Consider the following 26,435-nt stretch of genomic DNA (forward strand, 5'->3'; position numbering starts at 1 on the left):
GAGCCGTGTTGCTTGGATGCCCGTGCGATCCACCTGCCGCGTCTCGCCATGCCGCTGTTCGTGTGCTTCGTACGGAAGACAGACCACCGTGACAGCAGCGGTCAAAAGCATTGATACGACACAAAACCGTTAGTCAACAGACGTAAGGCTACAGTGGATCAAGATAGTCAACAGCGGCAGACAAAAAAGGAGCAGCGGCGCATCCGCACTATTTAAACCCAGTGGGAAATAAATAAAATTATATTTCATAATCTGATATGTCACTTAGCAGTGTGCCAGTTAACGAATATCAGATTCCAGAATGAAGTTTTCATTCTTCAGCAGAGTGTGCGCTGATATGAAACGTACAAGCAGATTAAAACTGTGTGCCAGAGCAAGGCTCGAACTCGGGCCTTTGCCTTTTGCGGGCAAGTGCTCTACTGTCTGAGCTACCCAAGCAAGACTCACACCGTGTCCTCATAGCTATACTTCCGCCAGTACCTCATCTCCTACCTTCCAAACTTCATAGAAGCTCTCCTGTGAAACTTGCAGAACTAGGACTCCTGGAAGAAAGGATATTGTGGAGACGTGGCTTTGCCAGTCTGGTTGATGTTTCCAGAATGAAGTTTCCACTCTGCAGTGGAGTGTGCGCTGATATGAAACTTCCTGAGCATTAAGGAACATTTATTTTCGGTTAATTCTTATATTTAGGTTGCATTAAATTGCGTCGCACAGACAAAAGTTTCAGATGCGTTATGTTTTGGTACTTTCTGAAAAGCCGTGACAAATGCTCTCTCGGGCAGTAAAGTGTCATTAAGAGTCATTCTTTGTTTTTGTGTATTTGTGTTTTGATGGATGGGAAAACATATATTGTAGTTTGATCTATGTTTTCAATTAATTAAAATGCAAATATTCCAACAGATAAAAATTTAATTTGCAACCACATTTCACTGTCCTTGCTAGTGTCTATGGCCACTTCTGAGAGGAATTGGGGGGGGGGGGGGTGAATGAATCGGAAACCAATCTTTTTGATACTTTTTTATTTGGGTTTCAATGAATGAAACAATTAATTGTTAAAATGATAAAAAGTGTTTTAAAAGCAGGATCATACAAAATTAATTGTAAGGTTTTTTCCATTTGGTTAGAGCAGGAAACAGGAGGGCAAAGTTTGCGCTCAAGTTACAAATGCTCGCTGAGAATTGCGAAAGCAGGGAAATCCTTTGCAGCTGGGAATCTCATCAAGGATTGCCTGGTCGACTTGGTGACTTGTATTTGTCCAGCAGATCTCGTGGAAAAATTTGAAAAAAATATCTCTTTCGCCTCAGATATGGATCAGCAATTACTGGAGATAGCGGCAAACTCCGTTTCATTTTCTGTTGCTCCTGCCGAGTCCATGGATGTTGCAGACATATCTCACCTCGTCATATTCATTCGGGCTGTCAACGACAGTCTGCGTGTCACCGAAGAATTTCTCGACCTTATACCATTAAAAGACACAACCATGGGTTTGGATATTTTTCTAGCTGTGAAAAACGTGTTCAGGTCAGTGGGTTTAAAATGGTAATGCCTAACCAGTGTAACAACAGACAGAGACTCTGCGCTAAGAGGGATACACACTGAATTATTGGGTTACGTCATGTCAAAAGTAGCTGAAGTCAGCTGTTCCTTATTCGCCGCAGTCCATTGTCTGATACACCAGGTGACACTTTGTGCAAAGATTGTCAAACTAAAAGATTTAATGGACACAGTTGTTCAAACGGTTGATTATCTTCGCTCACATGGACTCCCACGTCGCCAATTTCAAGAATTTCTGGCTGATATCAAAGCGGAATACCCAGACATGTCCTACCATGCCGAAGTAAGATGGGAAGGTGCTTCATCGGGTTTTCTGCTTGATGGATGTAATCAATACATTTTTGGAAATGGAAGGATGTCCAGAAGAATTACTCCTGATACTAAGTGGGTGGCAAATTTGACTTTTGAGAGTGACCCAACTGGTCATTTAAATACTTTGAACAAGGCGAAAATCACTCTGTTGTTGATTTAGTGCAGACGATTCAAACATTTAAAAAAAGAACTTAATTGTGGGGAAAAACAGTTGCGTAAGGAGAATTGTCAACACTTCCCTGCATTAGACAGCATTAAAGATGGTGTGGGTATATCAGATTATGTTCAAATCAATTGCGAATTAGAAGAAGTGTTTGGAAACAGATTTTTGGAGATAAGTGAGCTTCAACCAGCCTTAGATATATTTGTTCACCCGTTTTCCCTTCGGGCGGAGGACATCTCACAAGTGTTTCAACTAGAACTGATCGACCTGTAGTGCGATATCTGCCTGAAGGACTGCATTCTTATTTGTCAAACTTTTGATGATTTTTACAGTTGTTTTCCATGAAAGAAGTATCCTCTATTACAGAAGCACGTGGCCAAAGTTCTCTCAATGTTTGGTTCCATGTGTATTTGTGAGTGCATTTTTTGGTTTTAAAGCTTGCTAAGACTAAGAACCGTTCACTATTTCACAATAAAAATTTGACTAAATCTTTGAGGTTATCAGTCTCCCGGAATATTGTGCCAAACCTAAACAAAATCATTTCCGCGAAAAAGAGTTAATTGTCTTCTTTAACAATGTTGAGTGTAAGGATTAAAGCTCTTTATAACCTTAATTCTATTTACTTAATAAGTTTTCAAACTTGGTCAGTTAAAATTATTGCGTACAAAACAGCAAACTAAGGATCTGATGTCTAAGCTCTGAAAAGGGATACAAAAAAGAAGTACAACAAAAGCATTTACTTGTAACTACTAACAGTAACAATGAGACTCTATATCCCTTACATCAAATTATTTCTAAAATAGGATATTTATGACACTAGTTCATTTAAGAAATTGATCTTCTTTTAGAAGATGCCTACCGTACATATGACGAGTTTGCATGTGCAGTACTAGTAGAATCCTTCCATTCTTGTTTTGGATAATGTTTTCTAAAGCTTCGCGTAGTAACTCGCGACATGAACACTAATTGTCAACTAAACCTGAAATGGTTTGCTTGTTTTACCGCCCATCGACCACTTTTACAGAGCTGCACTTCCTCTGTTGTTTTGTTTATGTTGGATCTGACAGCGGGGCAGTCCAGCGCAGAGCAGTGCTGTGCAGTCTCACTCGCTCCACAGCTCTCTATCTTGCTCCTACGCAGACACTAGTGACACCGTCATGTACGGGGTGCTGAACTACACTGCCTTGCGGCCGCACCCGCTGGCGTTCATCTGCTGCCATAACTCATTAATGCCAAATTTCGCCACACTGCCATAGAAAGATACTTTCATTAAACGTCCCACAGAAAAAGTAAACTGATGATATCTAAAAAATAGTTACGAATTTGAGTTTGACAGTCCTACACTCTTGTTACTTTTATATTGGGTGGCACAAATAGCTGCTGATTTGGTGATGCATTTAACCCAAAATCACTTTTCAGCAATTTCCTCTACTATAATTTTGGAATGATAGTATGACATGTTGTCATCACTTTCCTGTTACCTTTAATAAATCCTAGTTCAATCACAAAGTATGAATTACTTCAGCATCGGCTTACAGTTTCCAAACTAGAAATTTGATTTAACTAAAAAAATTATACTGACTTACAAAGAAAGCAAGAGATAACTGTGGGGGCGCGCGCGCACGCGCGTGCGCATGCGTGCATGGGGGAAAATTATTTCCTGTTTTCATTTGATTCCAAAAACTAAAAAGAATATAGTGTCCAGTCATAGTACTGACTTAACTTAGTATGAAACATCAATTCAGTGATGAAAAATTTGACAGTTACTAAACTGTGTTCATCTCCACTTAACCTCATGACATAGAAGAAATGAAAAACAGAGTAACAGCCACCGTAACTTCTGTAAAAGTGGATACATTCTGGAAAGTTTATAACAAATTTAGCTATTGTCTAGATGTTGCTGCTGATGGACACAGAGTATTTTTAAGTGGTAAATTTTTTGGTAGCAGTGACTACTTTTCCATTGTTGTCGACAGGTGTTGCTACACCTGATTGCCGTCCCGTCCCCCCCCCCTCCCTCCCCAAGTTCTCTGAAAGACACATGAACTAGCAGTGTTAAGATGTGGGTTAGTGTTGTCTAGGTCATTCCTGTGAATTAGTTATTTTGCTCTTTTTATTTAAAAATTCTTTCATATAACTTCATGAAAATTGTGCAGTACATGCGTATGACACTGTATATGCTCACAATAGAAGAATTTTGTTAGTATTGTACATAAGCCAGTTACACTCTGAAAGCTGTGTTTGTTAGACTGTGATGATTGTCTTACTCACTGAGGAATTCAAGCAGTGGAAAATCCAGTATGGAATAATGACAGCATTATGAAAAGGATAGATTACTACTCACCATACAGTGGAGAGACATGTACATGTGCATGCACGCCCCCCCCCCTCCCCACACACACACACACACACACACACACACACACACTGTATGCTGCTACAAGCATCACTTTAGTGTCCCCCATCCCTACCCTGATATCCTCCTTCCTGCCCCAGCCTCCTCCTGACCCTCACAACAAGGATTGCTTCTCCCATCACGTACTGCTGCTCACAGTCTGGCCTCGGCAGGCAGTGACTGTGGTCATGTGTGTGAGTTGCCTACACGTGTGTCATCTAGTGTATTGTCTAGGCCTTTTTGCTGAAAGCTTACTTGTTAGACAGTCTTTTTGTTGTGCCTATCTGTGACTCGGCAACTCCACTGTGTGGTGAGTAGAAATCTATCTTTTTCATAATATTGCCATGGGGGTTTCCATTGTTATCTGTAACACACAATCTGGCATATTCTTTGAGTTAGTGTTTGGAACAGTAGACTTACATGGAACACTTGCTATCTAAATAAAAAAGAGTGCATGAAGTTTCCACAAATTTCACGCATTTCATTTATGGCAGTGATGAGCCGCCCATAGAGGGGTGCCATACAGAAATGTACCGCTGCGAAGAGCTTACATGAATTATCTGATCTTCCATTGCTTATGATTACACAAAGTGAGAAAAACCCATTGCTGGCCTTCATGCAATTGCCTACTTGCTGTTATCCCTTCATTTAAAAATATTTTTAATCTTTTCTCATTGCAGAATGACTACAGAGAAGAAGCAGTCAAAGCTTTCATCAGTGATGTGGAAAATCGTCCTGTTTTACTTAACGTAGAATACAGGATAGGCAACCTGTCCCATGTAACATTGGTTGAAGTTAATGACCATGAAGAAGATATCGTTAAAAATCTTATTAAAGATGGTCTCCTTTTGGTTGACAGTAGAAGAGAAAAAAGACTCCAAAAACTAGTAAGTATTCTCACTTAATGCTCCATGTGTTCTTAACCGTATTATGTTTTTATTAGAAAAAAGACAATTACTGTCCAGCATGTAAGAAATGTCAGTATTGCTGATACACACAGGAATGTGTTTACACTATCATTGTTTTGGAACTAGTAGTGTCTTCCTCATCAAGGAAATGGAGGGATAAAATGGGGAACATTATAAAGGGCAGATCACTCGAACTAGGCTGAGAGGAACCTACTTGTAAGAATGAGGTTGTTGGAAATAGATATCCATTAAGAATAGGACACCTTTTCCGTCCCTCCATCCCAATTTAAAAGGAAAGTTAGGTGACCCCATACATCAATCCAAGACATTGAGCATATGTGATGACATGCATAAACATCAGAAATGATTAGTAATTAATGTAAACATCAACTTGAGAGCTCAGTTGAACAAAACTAAATTAGTGACTGATCTGATTGAAATGGTATTTGGTTGTAACCGTCTCAGTAATCCACAAAACTACTAGAGGTTGTAAAATCTGTTAGTGGTACAAAAGTTGTGAGTCCAGAAAGTCATGGCTGACACACAACCTCCATTAAAGGTACGAAGTAAAAGTAAAAATGCTGAACTAAGTTTTAGTAATGTCCCTTTAAAAAGGATGATACAGGAGTACTACCCCAGTTTAATTATCAAACCACAGCAAAGGTGGATAACATCAATATTTATGCCAGTGGTCTTGAACAACAACTATAATCACTAAAATTGTGCAAAACTCCTTGCCCGATAGTGCCTATCAGATTCTATACAGAATTTGGATGTGAGTTGGCCCTTCTTTTCCATTCTTTCTCTCTCCCTTTTTCCCCCCAAATCATTTATTGCAGTATTATCATTTTCTCTATTAATAGTCAAATGGTTGACATGCTGTGAAAGCTGGCATTGATATGATAAAAACAATGTTTTCCATTGCTTTTCCTAATTTCATCAGTGACTTACGGTAAACAAATGGTATACCATACAGTATTAACATTTCTTCACTCCTTGCAATCAGTGGTCATGATGTGTCTGGTATAACCACAGAAGCAAGCAAATGAACCACTTTTGTTGGTTTTGGCCCTTCTTAGCATACACAAACATGTTGATTGCTGCTTAGTTTCAGGTTCATACAAATATATTAAAGTTTCACCTCCTGTTACAGTCTTGTGTGTGGCTTTGGCATTTCCTTGTGGCAGTTGAGATGATCTCGGTTTAGAGCTTTGATAATATAACGCGAAAGCGATCAGAAACAATTATCTTCACAGATAAATATTCATTTAGGATTGAATATTCAATATTTTACCACAACAGATGAAATAATTTGAAACAGTAGTAGTGTCTCATCTCAGTAGTGTCCTCTAGTGGTCATTTGTAAAAGTTTGTAAAGCTACACCTGTAAACCATAGATCCCTCAAATAAAAAAACATTATGGTCAGTAGTTGCAAGGAACCCCACAGGCCCCTCTATATATCTACAGGAAGGCTAACAGAAGTTTTAAACAAAACTACTGTCTGTTATTAGTGTCATTGTCTGTTGTAGAATATTAGAATGTGTTCTAAACTCAGAACTAATCATGTATCTTAGACAGAATGACCTTCTGAATACCAATACGCATGGATTCCAAAAACGTGATGATGCATAACTCTAATTGCTCTTTCCTCACATGACATCCTGAATCGAGGCATTCGGATAGATGTAGTGTTTTTTGAGCTCTAGAAAGTATTTGACTCAGCATGACACTCAACACTTCTTAATGAAAGTGCAACCATATGGGGATGTCAACCAAAATGTGTAATTCAAATTAATGATATGAATATAATAGAGGGGAAACATTCCACGTGGAAAAAATATATCTAAAAAGAAAGATGATGAGACTTACCAAACAAAAGTGCTGGCAGGTCAATAGACACACAAACAAACACACAAAATTCTAGCTTTCGCAACCAACGGTTGCCTCGTCAGGAAAGAGGGAAGGAGAGGGAAAGACGAAAGGATTTGGGTTTTAAGGGAGAGGGTAAGGAGTCATTCCAACCCCGGGAGCGGAAAGACTTACCTTAGGGGGAAAAAAGTACAGGTATACACTTGCACACACACACACATCCATCCGCATATACACAGACACAAGCAGACATTTGTAAAGGCAAAGAGTTTGGGCAGAGATGTCAGTCGAGGCGGAAGTACAGAGGCAAAGATGTTGTTGAAAGACAGGTGAGGTATGAGCGGCGGCAAATTGAAATTAGAAATTAGCAGAGATTGAGGCATGGCGGATAGCGAGAAGAGAGGATATGCTGAAGGGCAAGTTCCCATCTCCGAAGTTCTGACAGGTTGGTGTTAGTTGGAAGTATCCAGATAACCCGGACGGTGTAACACTGTGCCAAGATGTGCTGGCCGTGCACCAAGGCATGTTTAGCCACAGGGTGATCCTCATTACCAACAAACACTGTCTGCCCGTGTCCATTCATGTGAATGGACAGTTTGTTGCTGGTCATTCCCACATAGAAGGCTTCACAGTGTAGGCAGGTCAGTTGGTAAATCACGTGGGTGCTTTCACACGTGGCTCTGCCTTTGATTGTGTACACCGTCCGGGTTACAGGACTGGAGTAGGTGGTGGTGGGAGGGTGCATGGGACAGGTTTTACACCGGGTGCCACAAGGGTAGGAACCAGAGGGTAGGGAAGGTGGTTTGGGGATTTCATAGGGATGAACTAAGAGGTTACGATCAGATTCTGAATGTGACTCTCCAGCAGGGATACGACTTCCTCAAATCCTGCCCTGAAATGAGATCCATCCTTCATGAAATCCTCCCCACTCCACCTAGAGTGTATTTCCGCCGTCCACCTAACCTTCGTAACCTCTTAGTTCATCCCTATGAAATCCCCAAACCACCTTCCCTACCCTCTGGCTCCTACCCTTGTAACCGCCCCCGGTGTAAAACCTGTCCCATGCACCTAATTTCAATTTGCCGCCGCTCATACCTCACCTGTCTTTCAACATAATCTTTGCCTCTGTACTTCCGCGTCGACTGACATCTCTGCCCAAACTCTTTGCCTTTACAAATGTCTGCTTGTGTCTGTGTATATGCGGATGGATATGTGTGTGTGTGCGAGTGTATACCTGTCCTTTTTTCCCCCTAAGGTAAGTCTTTCCGCTCCCGGGATTGGAATGACTCCTTATCCTCTCCCTTAAAACCCAAATCCTTTCGTCTTTCCCTCTCCTTCCCTCTTTCCTGACGAGGCAACCGTTGGTTGCGAAAGCTAGAATTTTGTGTGTTTGTTTGTGTGTCTATCAACCTGCCAGCACTTTTGTTTGGTAAGTCTCATCATCTTTCTTTTTAGATATAAAATTTGTAATTCTGTTGATTGCTTGGTAGGAAGAATGCAGCATATTATTTTTGATGTCAAGTCGGCACTAACTACACCCTGAGCCAAAAATCAGTAATTCACAACTGGTGTCAGTCAAGCCATACACATAACTAGATGTAACAGTCTGCATGTATATAAAATAGAATTATCATGTAGGTTCAGTCTCAGTTGAGGTAGGTGGCAGGCATCATCATTGTCTGAATACTGGGAAAATGCAGACAGTCCACAAGGTGAATGTTTGTGCATCCAATAATAAAATATTGCTCAATTGTATGTTCCTCATACCAAATAGGACTAACAAGAATTTCGAATGTTTGCAAATAAGGGTGTCATGAAATGTTTGAGGATGTATACCAGTTAGCTCTGGAACTGTGTTTCAGCAACCAGTTTCAGGTATTATTCCATTTAGGAATTTCTATTGTTTGTATCAAGTGAAGAACTTGGAATATATTTCAGGCCCTCTAATCACCGCTCCCATGGAAACCATGATGAAAAGATTAAACTGATTACAGCGCATATGGATTCATTTGAGCAGTCAAATCTTCCAGTGCTCATCATGCTATTTAAATGAGAAGAAATTAATATGTGGTACTGGAATTAGAAGCACAACTGAAGGAATTGGGAAGAAGTGTACATTTACTGTTGAACTTTAAATGAAACTTTGTGGCAGTTTTCGTGACTGCAGTGTAAATTGCTTTGAGTCTGAATCACTAGAAGTGCTCACTAGTTGCTTAAGTATAAAAGACCAAAATAATTGTAGTACAATATGGTTGTTAGTCCACTGCATAACTAGCAAGTTATTCCAAAAGAGGCTCTCGTAATTCATTCATACTGCTACAATTGGCTAACACCAGTGTTGAAGGACTATAACATCTGCCTCAGACGAGCTGTGTTTGGGAAGATGAGGGATGGGACCTCCAATACAGAGGCGAGCTCAGAGATAAGAGTGCTTTCTAACAAGAACATTTTTATTATTAGTTGTTTTCATACAGTGATGACGGCAACACATGCTGACCCTACTGGCTCATAGCACCTGCCTCGAGATGACTGAGTGTTGCAAAGGTTGGGAATTTGTACAGGCACTGCGCAGTTGAGCACCCCACAAACCGATCATCATCATCATCATTATCATCACCATAGCAGCCTGTAAAGCCTGCTGGGACACCAACTGATGTTGACATTGCCTTTGCCGACCCAACCAGGCGTCAGCTCCGCGGCACAGCAGAGTTAGTTGGCTTGGCTAGTGTAAGCTACACGAGGCAGGTGGCAGGAATGTGACAACATTCCTAGTTCAACCCACAATCTTCAGAGTGTGGCTTTAGTGTCGAGCATTGTCACCCATAAGGTGGCCTCATTTAAATGATTCCAGTTAACAGCCTGGAATCGTCAATGCTAGCTGACAGCTTGTAGCTCAGTAGCTTGGCCTTTTTGGTGACACTCTCGATGAGGCTCTGATAGCTTAGTCACGCATTCAGCTGATGACTGGAATGCATGCTTGTGAAGGAATTCTGCTACCAGCTGAGCGGGAAGAATTTATACTTGCCCCGACAGTGTTTAGGAATGAGGTTCCCGTCAAGTAGGTGGCTGTGGATATGCTGCACTGTTCTACAGCATGTAGCAGTCCTGTTCGCCACTGACAGCAGAGAGAGGTGCTGCAGGATGATGTGCCAGTACTATTGGAGTGCCTAGCTGCAGAATTGTCGTAATGGCTCGTCCAATTACCTTTGGTTGATTGCAAATGCCTGGCCAAAACTACTGTTGCAACAATATGTGGCCATTTTCTATTACATAAATGTGATGCAAATGCAAAGTGAAAATTACCCTTTTCAGTTCAAATTCTCTGATTAAAAGAAACATACTTCCGGCCAAATGTTTAAGAAAGACTAATACAAAAATTTGTAGTGTAGTTATTGTGACACGAACAACACACCTGTAATAATGCAAATTGTGCCACAACACAATAATGTTTACCGGCACATTTATGTACGGTCTAATCTGATCAAGGCTATTAATATAACTTTTTGGAATAACACATAATTCAATACAAAAATACTGTGTGGCAAGCCAGGTTTAATTAAAAACTTAAAAAATAGTTAATTAAATAAATTTGCTAGCTCAGGACCAAAGTACAGCATCAATGAGAATTACTTTGGTGACAACAGCAAGACACCTGATTGTAATGCTGTAAGTGGTAATGATAGGTAACACTGAAGATGTCTGCCATAACTTAATAGCAAAGAAATTAATAAATATTCCAAAATTGAATTTAATTTAGTATATCAGTGTAGTTAGTGCCTCAATGAAATGAAACTAGACAATACACATACAGAAAGGAAAAATATACTAATTGTTTAGACTAATTCCTTCTCCACAGACAGACAGAGTGTGTGTGGAAGGGGGGGGGGGAGGATATTGTTTTTATTATTATACTGTTGTACTCAAATAGTTGCATAAGTACTATGGATAATATCTAATATCGAGTATCTTGTTGATGTTATTAATGTTTTCAAATATTTGCTTTTTAAGGTTGAAGAATACAAAGCTGCAGAAGAAGTGGCAAAGAAGAATCACCTCAATGTGTGGGAATATGGTGACATTAGAGATGATGATGCTAAAGAATTTGGTTTGGGTCGTTAAATGAATATGGCTTTGAATGCAGAAACAGTGGTGCCTGCAACAGGGAGGAAAACAGAAATAACATGAATTCTTATCAGGAATGGTAAACACGTAAACCACGAGAAAGAGCAAACAAAAATTCATTGTATTTATTGATTTTAATGAGTAAATGGGAAATGTATTCATGACAGTTCTTATTGATCATCACAGTATTTATTACACCCATTGAATTATTGAAGCAGTTGATTACTTTTTAGGTCAAGTGAGAAATGGCATGTCCTTGATTGTGTATTATGATTGTTTCAGATAACCAGTGTTGCCAGATTATATAAAATATTTTACTGCATGAGCTGTGATGCATCATGTGACTTTTAAGATTATGTATATTAATTTAGCTTGCCCTTGCAGGAATACTAGAATTTTAAATGTGAGAAATTTTGTTTGTGTACTAGAGTATAGATTTTTGTACTCATTTAGTAAAACACTTTACATTCACTTAAGTTTTGGTTACTGTAATATTGAGAGATTATCAATGTAGAGCATATTATGAATGTTTAATTGAAGGAAGGAATAAGTTTTTATAGCTGTGATGAAAAAAAAGAATATAAAGTTTTGTAATTACTTGTACTCCAATTTTGCTTATATCCGTACACTTCATGGAAAGTCCATGTAATGGAAGGAAATACATTCGACAGAAAAAATGGATGGTACAATATTAAATCAACTGAGGATGTTCCTGAAAATATAAAGCCTTATGTTAAAGTCTTTAGTCTATTTCCTGAAAGTTTCTTTGTTTACTGGATTCACTGTCCTGCCAGCTGTAGGTTTGAAAGCTTTCATATTTTATTATTGCATTCAGGGGTGGAGTTATTTCCTCCACATAGTTTGCAACACTGTTGGAAAATTAGCAGTGTATTTGTTAATATAAATAAAATTTTTAAATTTATTGTAAGGTTACAGACAGGACTTTTTCCTTTTCTGTATGAGAAACTATTATTTCCATCTAGAGCACTGAAAGTAGACACTGGTACACTATGGCATAAAACACTGTCAGTGCATTTCACAAGAACTCAGATTTAAAAGTGATAGTAAATTTAAGAACTCAGAATAATACATATAATTTTTAAAAATCATTAACAATTACATTTAGTGTACCTGATTCAATTTTGCATATTGCAAGAGAGTTCACATGTCTATGCTTTCTTTGGAATGATGAAATTTAAATGACACAGTAATAGTTACTGCGATAAGTGACTGTCTAGCATTTTTGTAAAATTTTTTAAAAAAGTGTGTGTGTGTGTGTGTGTGTGTGTGTGTGTGTGTGAGAGAGAGAGAGAGAGAGAGAGAGAGAGAGACAGCCATAAGTACAGAATGTGCTGAATACGAGATATTCATCTGATTAAAAACTATCAACACTGGACTCAGTCTTGTGATGTGCCATTTCATGTATAATGAGACCTATTGATTCACAGTAGCAACATATTTGCTTAGTATTAAGAACTATTTCATTGAGTAGACAGTAAACATGTAAAATCGGCAGGGAATGTCTCAGACAATGACTGACAGTTTTTTTAGAGTTTTTTTGTTTGTTTTTTATAGAATGAATGGCAACAGATGTTGAGGTTTACGTTATCTACCTTATTGAGTTGCAGATTATGATGGCTAAATACTCTGGTGGATTTTGGGGATGTGTTTAAACAGATGGTAAATAAAGTTGTTGACAAAATATTCCATATAGTTTATTGTGCTCAGGGTTCCTTTTTCCTTTATTGTAAAATGCATAATTTTTTCACCCTATTGTATCTGTTTACTGAGTGAAAATGTACTAAAGTCAAATCGAAAAGTGAAAATTGTCAGTAGAACTGTTTTCCAGAATGTGGTTTGAATTGCTGAATAAGACTTGTCTATCGTTGTTATCTTTTAAAACATGCCATCATACCATGCTAATATGAAAATAAATGTAATATTTTATTGAAATGAAGATAGCAACACCTACAATTACTTTTCCTATTAGTTTTTAACAACTGTTACTGCTTTGATGATTAGGTTGACATAAAATGTCAATTTTGTGATAGTATTCTTAAGAATCTTTAAGCAGTACAGTGCAACAGTGCTACACAGTAGCTGGAAGGATTGCTTCTAGGTAGATTCGGTTGTATGTGCTAACTTTTGTCTTCCCTATAGTAGTATAGTACGTCCTGTTTCCTTAACTAAACATATACAAATAAGTAGAACACTAGTGTCGATGGTGAACATACATGATTAACTGTTCAGTTAAGGATAAGTCACTTGAACAAACATTGTTATAAAACAAGAATAACTATTAAGTTTTTCAATGTGTAAATGTTGAACAAGATTTAGTATTCAAACCACTCAATTTTAGAAAGAGGATGATTAATAGGTATTAAATGTTAAAACTGCAGCTTTCAAATTCTCTCAAGACTGATGTTGGTGTACAATCTTAAAATATCAGTTCATTTCCCATGTAACCCACATGATGAAATTACAGTGAATGGCAAAAAAAAAAAAAAAAAAAAAAAAAAAAAAAAAAAAAAAAAAAAAAAAAAAAATGAAATGATGAATAAACATCACCAAATTTAGCAGACAAATATAATTTGGAAAAAATTCTGACTTTGGCAAAAAGACAGCATCTACTTAAACTAAAAGAAATACAATCAATGTGTTAAAAAAACTAATTTGGCAAAAAAATGAATTTTATAAAAACAAAATCAGATTTTGGGAAAATAAAACTGATATGACAAACAGCACAACCTTTAGCAAAATCTAGTTAGAAGTGTGGAAAAAAATAACACAAAATGTAGCACAAAAGTAACAATGAGATTTGCAGAAATAAGAGCAAATCTGTTTAAAAAATCAAAAAATAACACCAAATTTGCTAAAAAAAAACAAAAAATAAAACAACTTTTCCCTGTCCCCACCTACTAATGACAGCTTATTTGTCACAAAAAATATGTTGCCTTCACAGCAAATGTTCAAAGTGATTTTCCTGTCTCTCAAAACAGTTAGACTACTTGAGATCTTTATCACTGAACTATATGCTGAACAATAGTTAGACCTACATGAATGCACACTACCATGCCTTCCACATTTAGAGGCAGAGAAGAATACTTTCCCTCACAGGAAGAAATACAGCGTATTTATTATTATCTGATTTATTTAACCTGGCACAGGATTAGGGCCATCAAGATGGGAAATTACTATGACATAAACAGTGGAAAAAATTTATGTACTGTTCAGGAACAAATCACAGACAGGTAAATTTAAACTAAGAGTGCTATCTGCAATGGACACGAGTGAAGAAGGTACACAAGCACTTGGGGGGGGGGGGGGGGGGTTGAATAGGAAATGAAAACATTATGAAGGGTAGGATGGACATACAGAGACCATGAAACTAGGCCTCCACGTCACATTTATCCATTTCCCAGAAAAATGATCCGTGAATACACTTCTGTGTTCCTTCTACCTGGAAGGCGTTATCACATTGGAACCATAATCTGTCTAAAATGTGCTTTTTTGTGAAAAATCATCAATACCGTAATGCGGTCACCCAATCTGTCAACAAGTACTTCCCTGTATTGTGCCGCACATGTAGATGCTAAAGCAACCTCTGTCCATGGAAGCAGGTCATGTGAAAGGCAAATCAGGTGAACACTGCATATTGACATATATTCATGAAGTTATATTGCATTAAGGAATACCTTCTTGGGTGCATTTCTGAAATTCCATATGCAGAAGGCAGCCTTCATAGAGCCACTGCAATAAATTTGAGGTCTGCGTCCCATCAACTACCATGTGCTGCAAGGCAAACTGCCTTGTTCCATCATGTAGGCCACACAGTGATGCTTGGCAAATGCCTTCAAGAATAACAATTATAGCTAGTCCATGGGTGATGGGTATCCAAAAGTGATGGAAAGAGAGATGATGAAGCCCCCTGATGACTTGAAAACAAGTTGCATTGTAAAATGCGCCTAGTACTAAGTGTCCAGTAAATATTGTGATGGATTCTTTTTCCTGGCCAATATGAAGAGATGAGTAGGTGAACTCGTGCACTTGCAAAGTCTAGAACTCTGATGTTCTCCACTTACATAATACTGACAGCTGTTTGCTTATTGGGATTCTGCACTAAAAGCAAAAATGCACATATGTATCCAATGCATTGGGATTGTGTGATAAAGCCTGCATGCTGTCTGACACAAATGTTATTTCAGACAGTTTTGACAACACCTTAGATTTATTTCCAGTGCAAACACAATACATTAAAACAAGGGAACAAATGATTACCTTTCGTGAAGAATAAATGTGAGGCTTCGTAAACATCAAGTAGATGGTGTAGTATTTAAAACAAAAACTTTTTTAATGTAATTATTCAGACAGCAAACGCAAGTAACTAAAAAATTGTCAGTTTTACATGGCTCTACATATTAAGTCAGATGAAAAATCCTTTACCTCAATACAGATATGCTCAGCTCTTCCATAGCAAAGTATAAAAACATCGTATTCTGTAACATTCAGTTCTTAGGTATGGAACATTGAACCTCAGAAGAATATTTCTGTCTGGAAATTTAATATATTGCTTTCATTGTTATGTCATTGCAGTAATTAGTATGTTGGTGATATGAATAACTTTGTTTAGCAATGTTATTGTGTAGTGATTAACGTGCAATGAGTTATTAATGGTTCAATGATTAGTTGATGTATGCAGTAGAGTGAACAGACTAACCAAAAATGGCAAGTGCATAATAATGTCGTGTGCTGTTTTCAGGAAGAAAAGTGTAGGCCTATTAAACATACTCACCATAAAAAAAAATGTTAGCTTAGATCTGAATAATGCAATTCTTTCCCCTTTTTAGTGTATTTTATTGTACCAAAGGGTAATCTCCATTTTGCATATCCTTCTATGTGTATGTAGATAGTAATATCGTGCTATGGGCCTATAATAAGCATACAGAGTAGTCCACAAATACACAGTATATAAATTTTACATCCGATCGGCAAATTTTCTGCTATTTTTCCACCCTCCTTGATATTGCAGGAAACCTGACACTAAGTAAATAATTATTAGATCAAGGGGAAGTAGAATATTGGAGATAGTCCTATAATTATGACATTTTTTGCTTAAAAGTTTCAAATGCATCACCAGCATCATTCTCACCACAAAATGCACCCTCATCATGTAATAACATAAATTTAACTAACTCTGAAAGCAATAATTTTATAGATTGGGTACAAATCAGGAGCCTACAACAGTTGAGGAGTCAGAAGACTTGGTGGTAGATGATCTGAAGCCAGCACTAAAATGAGGAAGAAGGTTGGTCACAAAGTGTGGAAGAATAATACGTAACAAATCAGAAAAAAATAATTTACAGTCAATTGCAGCTGTAGAAAACGAAGTAGTGGTAGATAATTGGAACCAAAGGAAAAGGCAAACGGAACAAATAAACATCCCGAGTAATTTTGTGAAGCCAGGAGATAAGAATGAAATTACGAGAAAGAATGCCAAGAAAGATAAAGCAGATCTACATCTACATCTACATCTACATCCATACTCCCCAAGCCACCTGCCAGTGTGTGGCAGAGGGTACCTTGAGTACCTCTATCGGTTCTCCCTTCTATTCCAGTCTCGTATTGTTCGTGGAAAGAAGGATTGTCGGTATGCCTCTGTGTGGGCTCTAATCTCTCTGATTTTGTACTCATGGTCTCTTCGCGAGATATAAGTAGGAGGGAGCAATATACTGCTTGATTCCTCAGTGAATGTATGTTCTCGAAACTTCCTCAAAAGCTCGTACCAAGCTACTGAGCGTCTCTCCTGCAGAGTCTTCCACTGGAGTTTATCTATCAGCTCCGTAACGCTTTCGCGATTACTAAATGATCCTGTAAGGAAGCGCGCTGCTCTCCGTTGGATCTTATCTCTCTCTTCTATCAATCCTATCTCGTATGGATCCCACACTGCTGAGCAGTATTCAAGCAGTGGGCGAACAAGCGTACTGTAACCTACTTCCTTTGTTTTCGGATTGCATTTCCTTCGGATTCTTCCAATGAATCTGTCTGGCATCTGCTTTACCGACGATCAACTTTATATGATCATTCCATTTTAAATCACTCCTAATGCGTACTCCCAGGTAATTTATGGAATTAACTGCTTCCAGTTGCTGATCTGCTATATTGTAGTTAAATGATAAGGGATCTTTCTTTCTGTGTATTCACAGCACATTACACTTGTCTACATTGAGATTCAATTGCCATTCCCTGCACCATCCGTTAGTTCGCTGCAGAACCTCCTGCATTTCAGTACAATTTTTCATTGTTATAACCTCTCAATATATCACAGCATCATCCGCAAAAAGCCTCAGTGAACTTCCGATGTCATCCACAAGGTCATTTATGTATATTGTGAATAGCAACGGTCCTACGACACTCCCCTGCGGCACACCTGAAATCACTCTTACTTCGGAAGACTGCTCTCCGTTGAGAATGACATGCTGCGTTCTGTTATCTAGGAACTCTTCAATCCAATCACACAATTGGTCTGATAGTCCATATGCTCTTACTTTGTTCTTTAAACGACTGTGGGGAACTGTATCGAACGCCTTGCGGAAGTCAGGAAACACTGCATCTACCTGGGAACCCCTGTCTATGGCTCTCTGAGTCTCGTGGACGAATAGCACAAGCTGGGTTTCACACGATCGTCTTTTTTGAAACCCATGCTGATTCCTACAGAGTAGATTTCTTGTCTCCAGAAAAATCATTATACTCGAACATACTACGTGTTCCAAAATTCTACAACTGATCGACTCTGTGTAAAATCGAACTGAGTACGCGAAGGAACTTGCCCCCTTCTTGCAGCAGTGTACCATAGGGCTCTAGAAGAGCGTAATGTTCCAAAGGATTGGAAAAGGGCACAGGTCATCCCCGTTTTCAAGAAGGGATGTTGAACAGATGTGCAGAACTATAGACCTATATCTCTAATGTCGATCAGTTGTAGAATTGTGGAACACGTATTATGTTTGAGTATAATGACTTTTCTGTATGGAAGAGAAATGAAACTAAAATTTCAAGAATGCAAGCCAAATAATATTAAAGTACTGTGAAGAAAAAAAAAAGAGAGAGAGAGAGAGAATGTAAGAAAGCAGAATCATGTTTTCTGAAATTCTTTTGCAAATCAAAAACATGAAAATGTCTTCTTAAATATATTGTAACATATCAACCATATTCAGTCAAAAAGTATGCCTGAACGGAAATGAATTGCAACAGAGCCAGCCACAGGGAGGTGAGGGGCTATGCACTGCGAAGCAAAACATTGGTGACTGGCATACAATATGCTAGTGGAGGGATGGAAACTTTTCCTCACTTATCACCACAAGTGTTAAGAGTATGTGACTTAAGCCCTAAATGAACATAGTCTGGAGCATATAAGTACTCAACCATTGTGTACTAAATGATTCTCTTCTCATTATGACAGCCTACACCACAAGACTGTGACACCCAGAACGACAACTGGAATACAATACAGGGTCCGCTGTTCGACCACAAAGGCAGGTCAGCCTGCCCTGAGTCACAAGGTAGCCGCCTGATCGCTGGAGGAAGTTCACAGCCATCATCGGCTGCGCTGCTGCACTGTCATCATGGATGCAGCCAGAGATGTCACTGACAGCGGCATTCGAGTGACGCCACACTTGGCCCTGCTCTTTGTGCTTTCAGCAAAGCTGGAGATATATTGTTTCACAAGAGAGGCAACTGGACACCTCCCCCCTGCTGTTTCTGATGAACTAGGGGCCAACGAAATTAATTGAACAAATCTGTTGTTGTACTGATTCATTTCACTCTCCACGGGTGACAATCCAAGCATCATTCAACACTGTCAGAATACTGACATCACCATAGAGCACCATCTGAGCCCTCAGCCTATGGTACGACAAGTCAAAAAAGTTTTTTTTATTGTATTTTGATCATGGAGGAGCAGTTTGACAATTGTGCATTTTGTAAAGTAGGTTTTATTGCGAGTACAGAACCAGTGGATTTGTTTAGTTTTAGAGGTAATGGAAGACATGATTGTTAGTGCCTGTTACATGTGCAGAGTGTAACTTTGAGGGGTCATTCAGCACCATCTACAAAATAAGTTTCAGTAAAATGTTATACATGTAACTGTTGGGGGCATATGGCTAGGCAGTGCCAGGAGTTGAGATGGCTCATGGTTAGACATTAAAATTAAGTTAATGTATTTTATGTCCTTGTCTTGCAAGTGTTAGTTTTGAAACTGAGTGTTGTCAAGGACAAAGCTTCGACAGAACCAGAAACACAAGGTGTGTCAGAACTGGAAGTAGTCCACCCTACTGTTAGGAAAAGTAGCATTATTAACAGCACATAACAGAACTGCATGGCTTGGTAGAATTGCAACCATCACAATGGGGTATAAATTTGTCAGTCACAAGTTGGAAACAAAGGATGTGCAGGCCTTTGTGGGAGACCTTGGAAAACGCTCAGTTGGAAGATTGATCTGATAAGGAATTATTGAGTGTGGCAAAATTGAGACTAACAGGGGAAGCAAAATCATGAAGGGTATACAGAAGCTCTAAGAGAGCAACATCATTTGAACAATTTAAAAAAGGTTTAATTCAGAGACATACGAAACAAAATAGTCCCAGACGCTATAAGGAACAGTTAGGGGTAATAACTAAGACAAATACAGAAACTGTGAACAATTTGCAGATAAGACAGGCAAATTAATGGATGTACCTACAAATTAGGACAGGATGCTGCAGTCAATGAAATTATTTTGCAAGAAACTGCGCAAAGGGTGCTTGACACTCTTTTTAAGAGGGTTGCATGCGGAAATGAGATGTGTACAGACAAGGTGCCCGATCCCCCTGCAGGTCCAGGGATTAGAATAGGCCTGAGGTATATCTGCCTGTCGTAAGAGGCAACTAAAAGGAGTCTCTCACGTTTTAGCATTTATGTGATGGTCCCCTGTAGGGTTTTACCTCCATTTTTCAAAATTTTCCCGAAGAGCGAGCCAACTGGGGAAGGGTGCCTTACATGGCGCATAGTGTCCATCATGCGCTGCTGAGACCTCTCCCATCCTTCGTCAACATGGATCTGCAATTCCACTCATTCTCCAGCTGTTGTGAGAGGTCACCCTCCTGGGTGCGTTTTCCTCATCCTCTGTGCAGTATCACTTTCTGCGCTGTCGACGATAGTGGACTTCTTAGCTCGTTTGTACCTGATGTCCAGCACGGTAGCCAGTCCGTTGTGATGGGGCCGCCATGTACCCCGTTGGTTGTAGACCCCTGACCACACGGATCGCTCTGCTGATGCCTGCGCTGTTAACTACCCACATATGCCAAGGAGTAGATGCCCGTCACCCTGGGGCATCGGGTCTGCTGGCAATGGCTATCCTGCCAGGTGGCCTTTGCTGCAGCTAGGTGGCGCCCGTGGGAGGAGTGGGTGGCTTCAGGGCGGATGATGCGCCCCGAAGTGTAGTATGTCATCTCTTGCTGGTGGTCAAACACCAGCAGTCTCCAAGCGATCAAGATGTAACTTCAATGCTAAGAAACATGGCCCCAAATCGTTCCCAAATGGAGAGCTCATGATGACCTGTGTGGTAAGGACCACTTCCACATATTCCTGTCACTCCCCTGGCATCATAGCCACGGACGCCTACCCAGATGGGCTTTAAACAAGGCAGACTGGGAAGCCTTCACCTCTGCTGTCACCGTTAAATCTCCCCCACATGGTGCCATCAGTGTTGTCGTTGAGCAGGTCACTACAACGATTGTTTCTGCGGTGGAAAACGCAATCTCTCATTCTTTAGGGTGCCCCTGCCGAAAGACAGTCCCCTGGTGGTCACCGGAAGTTGCCGAGGCAATTAAAGAGGGTCGGTGAGCTCTACAGCGACATAAGCAGCGCCCTTCCTTAGAGCACCTAATAGCTATTAAGTGGCTCCGTGCCCGTATCCGCCAGCTTATAAAACAATGGAAACAGGAGTGTTGTGAGAGGTACGTGTCGATCATTGGGTACCATACGTCACCTTCCCATGTCTGGATGTAGATCAGACATCTTTTTGGGTACCAGACCCCAACATGTGTCCCTGGCAGTAACATCAATGGTGTGTTATCTGCAGACACAAAGACGATTGCCGAGCATTTTGCTGAGCAGTGTGCTCGAGCCTCTGCGTCGTAAGAACTACCCCTCAGCCTTTCACACCCTCAAACGGCAGATGGCAAGGAAAGTCCTCTTGTTCACTGCACACCTCAGTGAATCCTATAACGCCCCATTTACAGAGTGGGAGCTCCTCAGTGCCCTTGCACATTGCCCCGACGCAGCTTCTGCAATGGTGGGAGTGCTCCATCATCCATGTGGATAGCTACTGGCCCATCAGCCTCACCAACTTTCTTTGCAAGCTGCTGGAACATATCGTGTGTCAGCAGTTGGCTCCTGGAATCATGTGGCCTCCTGGCTCCATGTCAGGGTGGCTTCCGCGAGGGTTGCTCTACCACTTGTCCCCCTCGAGTCTGCCATCTGAACAGCCTTTTCCAGACTCAACATCTGGTTGCCATCTTTTTTGACTTACATAAAGCATACGACACAACCTGGCGACATCATATCCTTTCCAGATTGTATGAGTGGGGTCTCTCGGGCCCGCTCCTGATTTTTATCCAAAACTTCCTGTCGCTCCATACTTACCGTGTCCAAGTTGGTGCCTCCCATAGTCCCCCCGTATTCAGAAGAATGGCATTCCGCAGGGCCCGTATTGAGTGTCTCTGTTTTTAGTGGCTATTAACGGTTTAGCAGCAGCTGTAGACCCGCGTGTCTCACCTTCTTTGTATGCAAATGACTTCTGCATTTCATACCGCTGCTCCAGTACTGGTGTTGCTGAGTAGCACCTACAGGGAGCCATTCATGAGGAACAGTCATGGGCTCTAGCCCATGACTTTCAGTTTTCAGCTGTGAAGTTGTCTTTCATGCATTTCTGTCGGCGTCGCACCGTTCATCCAGAACCAGAACTTTACCTTAATGATGATCCACTCACTGTAGTGGAGACATATTGATTCTTACAAGGGAACCTCCCCATCGCACCCCCCTCAGATTTAGTTATAAGTTGGCACGGTGGATAGGCCTTGAAAAACTGAACACAGATCAATCGAGAAAACAGGAAGAAGTTGTGTGGAAATATGAAAAAAATAAGTAAAATATACAAACTGAGTAGTCCATACGCAAGATATGTAACATCAAGCATAATCTGAGTTCAGGAGCGCCGTGGTTAGCGTGAGCAGCTGCTGAGCAAGAGGTCCTTGGTTCAAGTCTTCCCTCGTGTGAAGAAAAGTTTACTTTTTTTATTTTCGCAAAGTTATGATTTTTCCGTTCGTTCATTGATGTCTCTGTTCACTGTAATAAGTTTAGTGTGTGTGTTTTGCGACCGCACCGCAAAACCGTGTGATTAGTAGATGAAAGGACGTGCCTCTCCAATGGGAACCGAAAACATATTACCCACGAAATACATCTCACGTATTTAATGCACTCTCGTCCAAAGTAGCGAACAGTCAACTGCCATCCAGGGAGCCTCGTTAGGAAGAATACTGTCTCTTTCGTGCGCTGTAGTTGACTGACGTCGAGTGTTTCGATGTTTGTTAAAGTGTAGCGTCCCCATACTACGGCGCAGTTACCTCGCATCGGAGGGACGGACGGACTGATAATAATTGTCTGAAAATAAAAAATTAAAATTTTTCACTCGAAGGAAGATTTGAACCAAGGACCTCTCGTTCCGCAGGTGCTCACTCTAATCACGGGACCACGGTGCTCCTGAACTGAGATTATGCTTGATGTTACATATCTTGCGCATGGACTACTCACTTTGTATATTTTGCTTATTATTTTCATAGTTCCACACAACTTCTTCCTGTTTTCTCGATTGATCTATGTTCAGTTTTTCAAGGCCAATCCACTGTGCCAACTTATAACTAAATCTGAGGGGGGTGCGATGGGGAGGTTCCCTTGTTAAGACTGATTTTTGACACTCAGTTGACTTGGCTATCTCACCTTCATCAGCTTAAGCAGAAGTGCTGGTAGTAGCTCAATGCCCTCCACTGCCTGAGCAACACCAATTGGGGTGCAGATCACTCTGCTCTGCTGCAGCTCTACAGAGCCCTTGTTCAATCCCACTTTGACTATGGTTGTCTGGTTTATGGTTCAGCGGTGCCCTCAGCGTTGCGTTTACTCGACCCAGTGCACCACTGTGGCATTCGCCTAGCGACGGGAGCTTTTAGAGCGAGTCCGGTGACCGGTGTCCTGGTGGAGGCCGTAGTCCCTCCATTGAAGGTTAGGCATGCACAATCGCCCACCAGTTATGTTGCGCATGTTCATAATTCTCCTGCGCATCCAAATTACCATCTCCTTTTCCCAACCATGGCTGTTCATCTCCCACATCAGTGGTCCAGGTTAGGGCTTAAGGTTGGGGTTCGCATCTGGTCCCTTCTGTCTGAACTGCAGTCCTTCCCGTTACCACCTCTCCTCGAGGTCCATTCTTGTGCACCTCCATGGTGTATACCTAGGCCGCAGATTCTTCTGGACCTTTTACATGGCCCTAAGGACTCCATTAACCCTGCAGCTCTCCACTATCACTTCCTCTCGATTCTCGACACGTACCGGGGCCATGAAGTGGTTTACACAGACGACTATGTCTGATGGTTACATAGGCTGTGCGTATGTTCATGGAAGACATAACTATTACCATCAGTTCATAAAAGGATTTGCGGATATTACCAGACCATGGACACAATTGTTAAAAAAAGGGTATTAGAAGAGTGCCAGCATGCTTTTGAGGAGCTAAAAGAAGCTTTAACATGGAGTCTGATATTCGTATTTCCGGATTGTAATAGAGAATTTGTTTTTATCGTGTGATGCATCAAACCATGCACTTGGCTGGGTGTTGTCCAAGAGATAGAAGGCACAGGACATCCAGTAGCTTGCCCAACAAGACAAATTATGCAAAGCCTTATTTATGGAATTACATATATGAAAGGTTATCTTTTTGGTAAAAAGTTGAAGATTAATAGCAGATCACGTGACATTAAAGTGGTTGTTGGGATTAAAGGATTCTTTTGGTAGGTTGATGCGATGGGCAGTAACACTAATTGAATTTAATTTCAAAGACACACATAAACCTGGGAAGAAGCATGGAAATGTGGATGGCTTAAGTAGAAAAATAGATGTTTTATGTATTGGGGGTAACAAGCATAAGGAATGACAAACTGCACAGACAATGGATGACAATTGTGAGCAGTATTGTATGCAGGATGGGTTGCTATGCAGGGAAACCAAGCTGGGATCATGGGTAGTGGTACCAGCAAAGCTAAGGAATAGACTGCTACAAGAAGCTCACGTCATGTATTAGTGGATGATGTAGGTTACAGATCTAACAACAAAAGGTAGCAGAAGGTATGGGTGGAGAAATACACAGACAGATGTAAACCAGTGTGTGCGGCATTGCTTAGAGAGAGCAGATTTGTTTTGAACAAGAGTTCCGTTGCAGAGGTCACCTGAATAATTAACACCATTCTAAATTCTGGGGATTGATGTTTTAGGTCCATTCAAATGAAACACCTGCAGGAAATAAGTACGTACTCACAATCATAGAACATTTTTCACAATATGTAGAAATGATCACAATGCCAAACCAGCAGGCAGCAACAGTGGGACATGGACCTGTTAATAACTGGATACTGAAGTTTAGAGTGCCTCTAATAGTAGTAACAGACCAGGGAATGAATTCCATGTCAGATCTATTCAAGGAATTGTGTACGTGTTATTGAATGTGAAGAAGTTAAGAACAAGTCCTTTCATCCACAAGCCAATGGAAGAACTGAAAGGGTGCACAGGACAATTGGGAAGATGCTTGGATACTACGTTGCATCCTGTCACACCAAGGGGGATGTCTATTTGAAGTACGTCGTCTCCGTCTAGACAGCATATAAATACAGGATTATAGCCATATGGTCATAAAATGCCATTGCTGTTCGACATATTGAAAGCAAAAAAGGGAAGATTGGAGAGGGTGTTAAGGAATTTGCCACAGTGATTAGGGAAATTTGGAATAGAGTACAGAGAGAAAATGCACAAGCACTGGAGAAACAGGAAGAAGCAGTGAGCCACATGGCAAGAACGCCACAGTACAAGGTTGGTTGGTGGTGCTATCAACTTCTTATATGCAGAAGGGAAAGACAAAGAAGTTTTTTGCCAAGTACCAGACGTCATACCGCATCATAGAAATTGAAATTTTTGGAGACAAATCCAAATCTTTTTGGCCAAACGGTAACCGATAACAAACCTTTTTTTTAATTACATGTCAGGACAATAAAGGTGAGGTGCTGAGTGGCATACAAGTGGTTCTTGGACAAAAGTGGCCAGCATGAACAAATCATGCATGAATTTTTTTAAGTATGGTCCAGAAGATGTTTGTGCATATCTTACACAAAAGAAATGTTTGGGAGTTAGGCTTCATCAGATCTAAAGGGAGGTTGCCATATACCTGAATGCTGCCCCATGGCAATGCATGGTCACTAATTGTGGAGGAGACACGGACTAAAGACAATATGGGATGCTGTCCATCACCCTGTAGAACTGGTTTTAATCTTATAACTGCCTTTTATTATATCAGATAAAAAGGATCTAGTTTTGGTGCAATTGAGGCACTCCATTTTGGCAGGGTGGTTGAAGTTACAGATTTCTAGGAGTTGTATGAAAACTGGTTGCACTCCGTTGACGAAACATGTTTATAGAATATATTTTTATGTATGAGATGATTTATATATTATTTTTAATTGATTACTTACTCAACTTGGAATACCAGTCATACAATTTTCAAAATTTTTAGGGGAAACAGAATGACTAATGACACACACACACTAACAAAATGACATTTGAAAATTCCTGGCAGATCAAAACTGTGTGCCTGACTGAAACTTGAATCTGGAAACTTGCCATCCACGGGCAAGTGTTCTACCAACTGAGCTACCTGAGTACAAGTCCCGACCTGTACTTACAGCCTTAGTTCCTTCAGTACATTGTCTCCTACCTCCCAGATCTGGGATTTACCTGTTTCTGATGACATGCTCACTTGAG

General features: G+C 40.3%; 1 protein-coding gene across 1 annotated transcript in view; it reads left to right on the forward strand.

The window, feature by feature from the left end:
• LOC126188991 (staphylococcal nuclease domain-containing protein 1) overlaps nucleotides 1–13,028 on the forward strand; it is an 89,907-nt gene extending 76,879 nt beyond the window's left edge. The window contains exons 14-15 of the mRNA XM_049930786.1: nucleotides 5,105–5,311; nucleotides 11,211–13,028. Coding sequence (XP_049786743.1) covers nucleotides 5,105–5,311; nucleotides 11,211–11,321 — 318 coding nt within the window. The 3' untranslated portion in view covers nucleotides 11,322–13,028. The remainder of the gene's footprint in view (nucleotides 1–5,104; nucleotides 5,312–11,210) is intronic.
• The last annotated feature ends 13,407 nt before the right edge of the window (nucleotides 13,029–26,435 follow it).

The sequence above is a fragment of the Schistocerca cancellata genome, chromosome 5 (assembly GCF_023864275.1).
Source record: "Schistocerca cancellata isolate TAMUIC-IGC-003103 chromosome 5, iqSchCanc2.1, whole genome shotgun sequence".
Classification (NCBI taxonomy): Eukaryota; Metazoa; Arthropoda; class Insecta; order Orthoptera; family Acrididae; genus Schistocerca; species Schistocerca cancellata.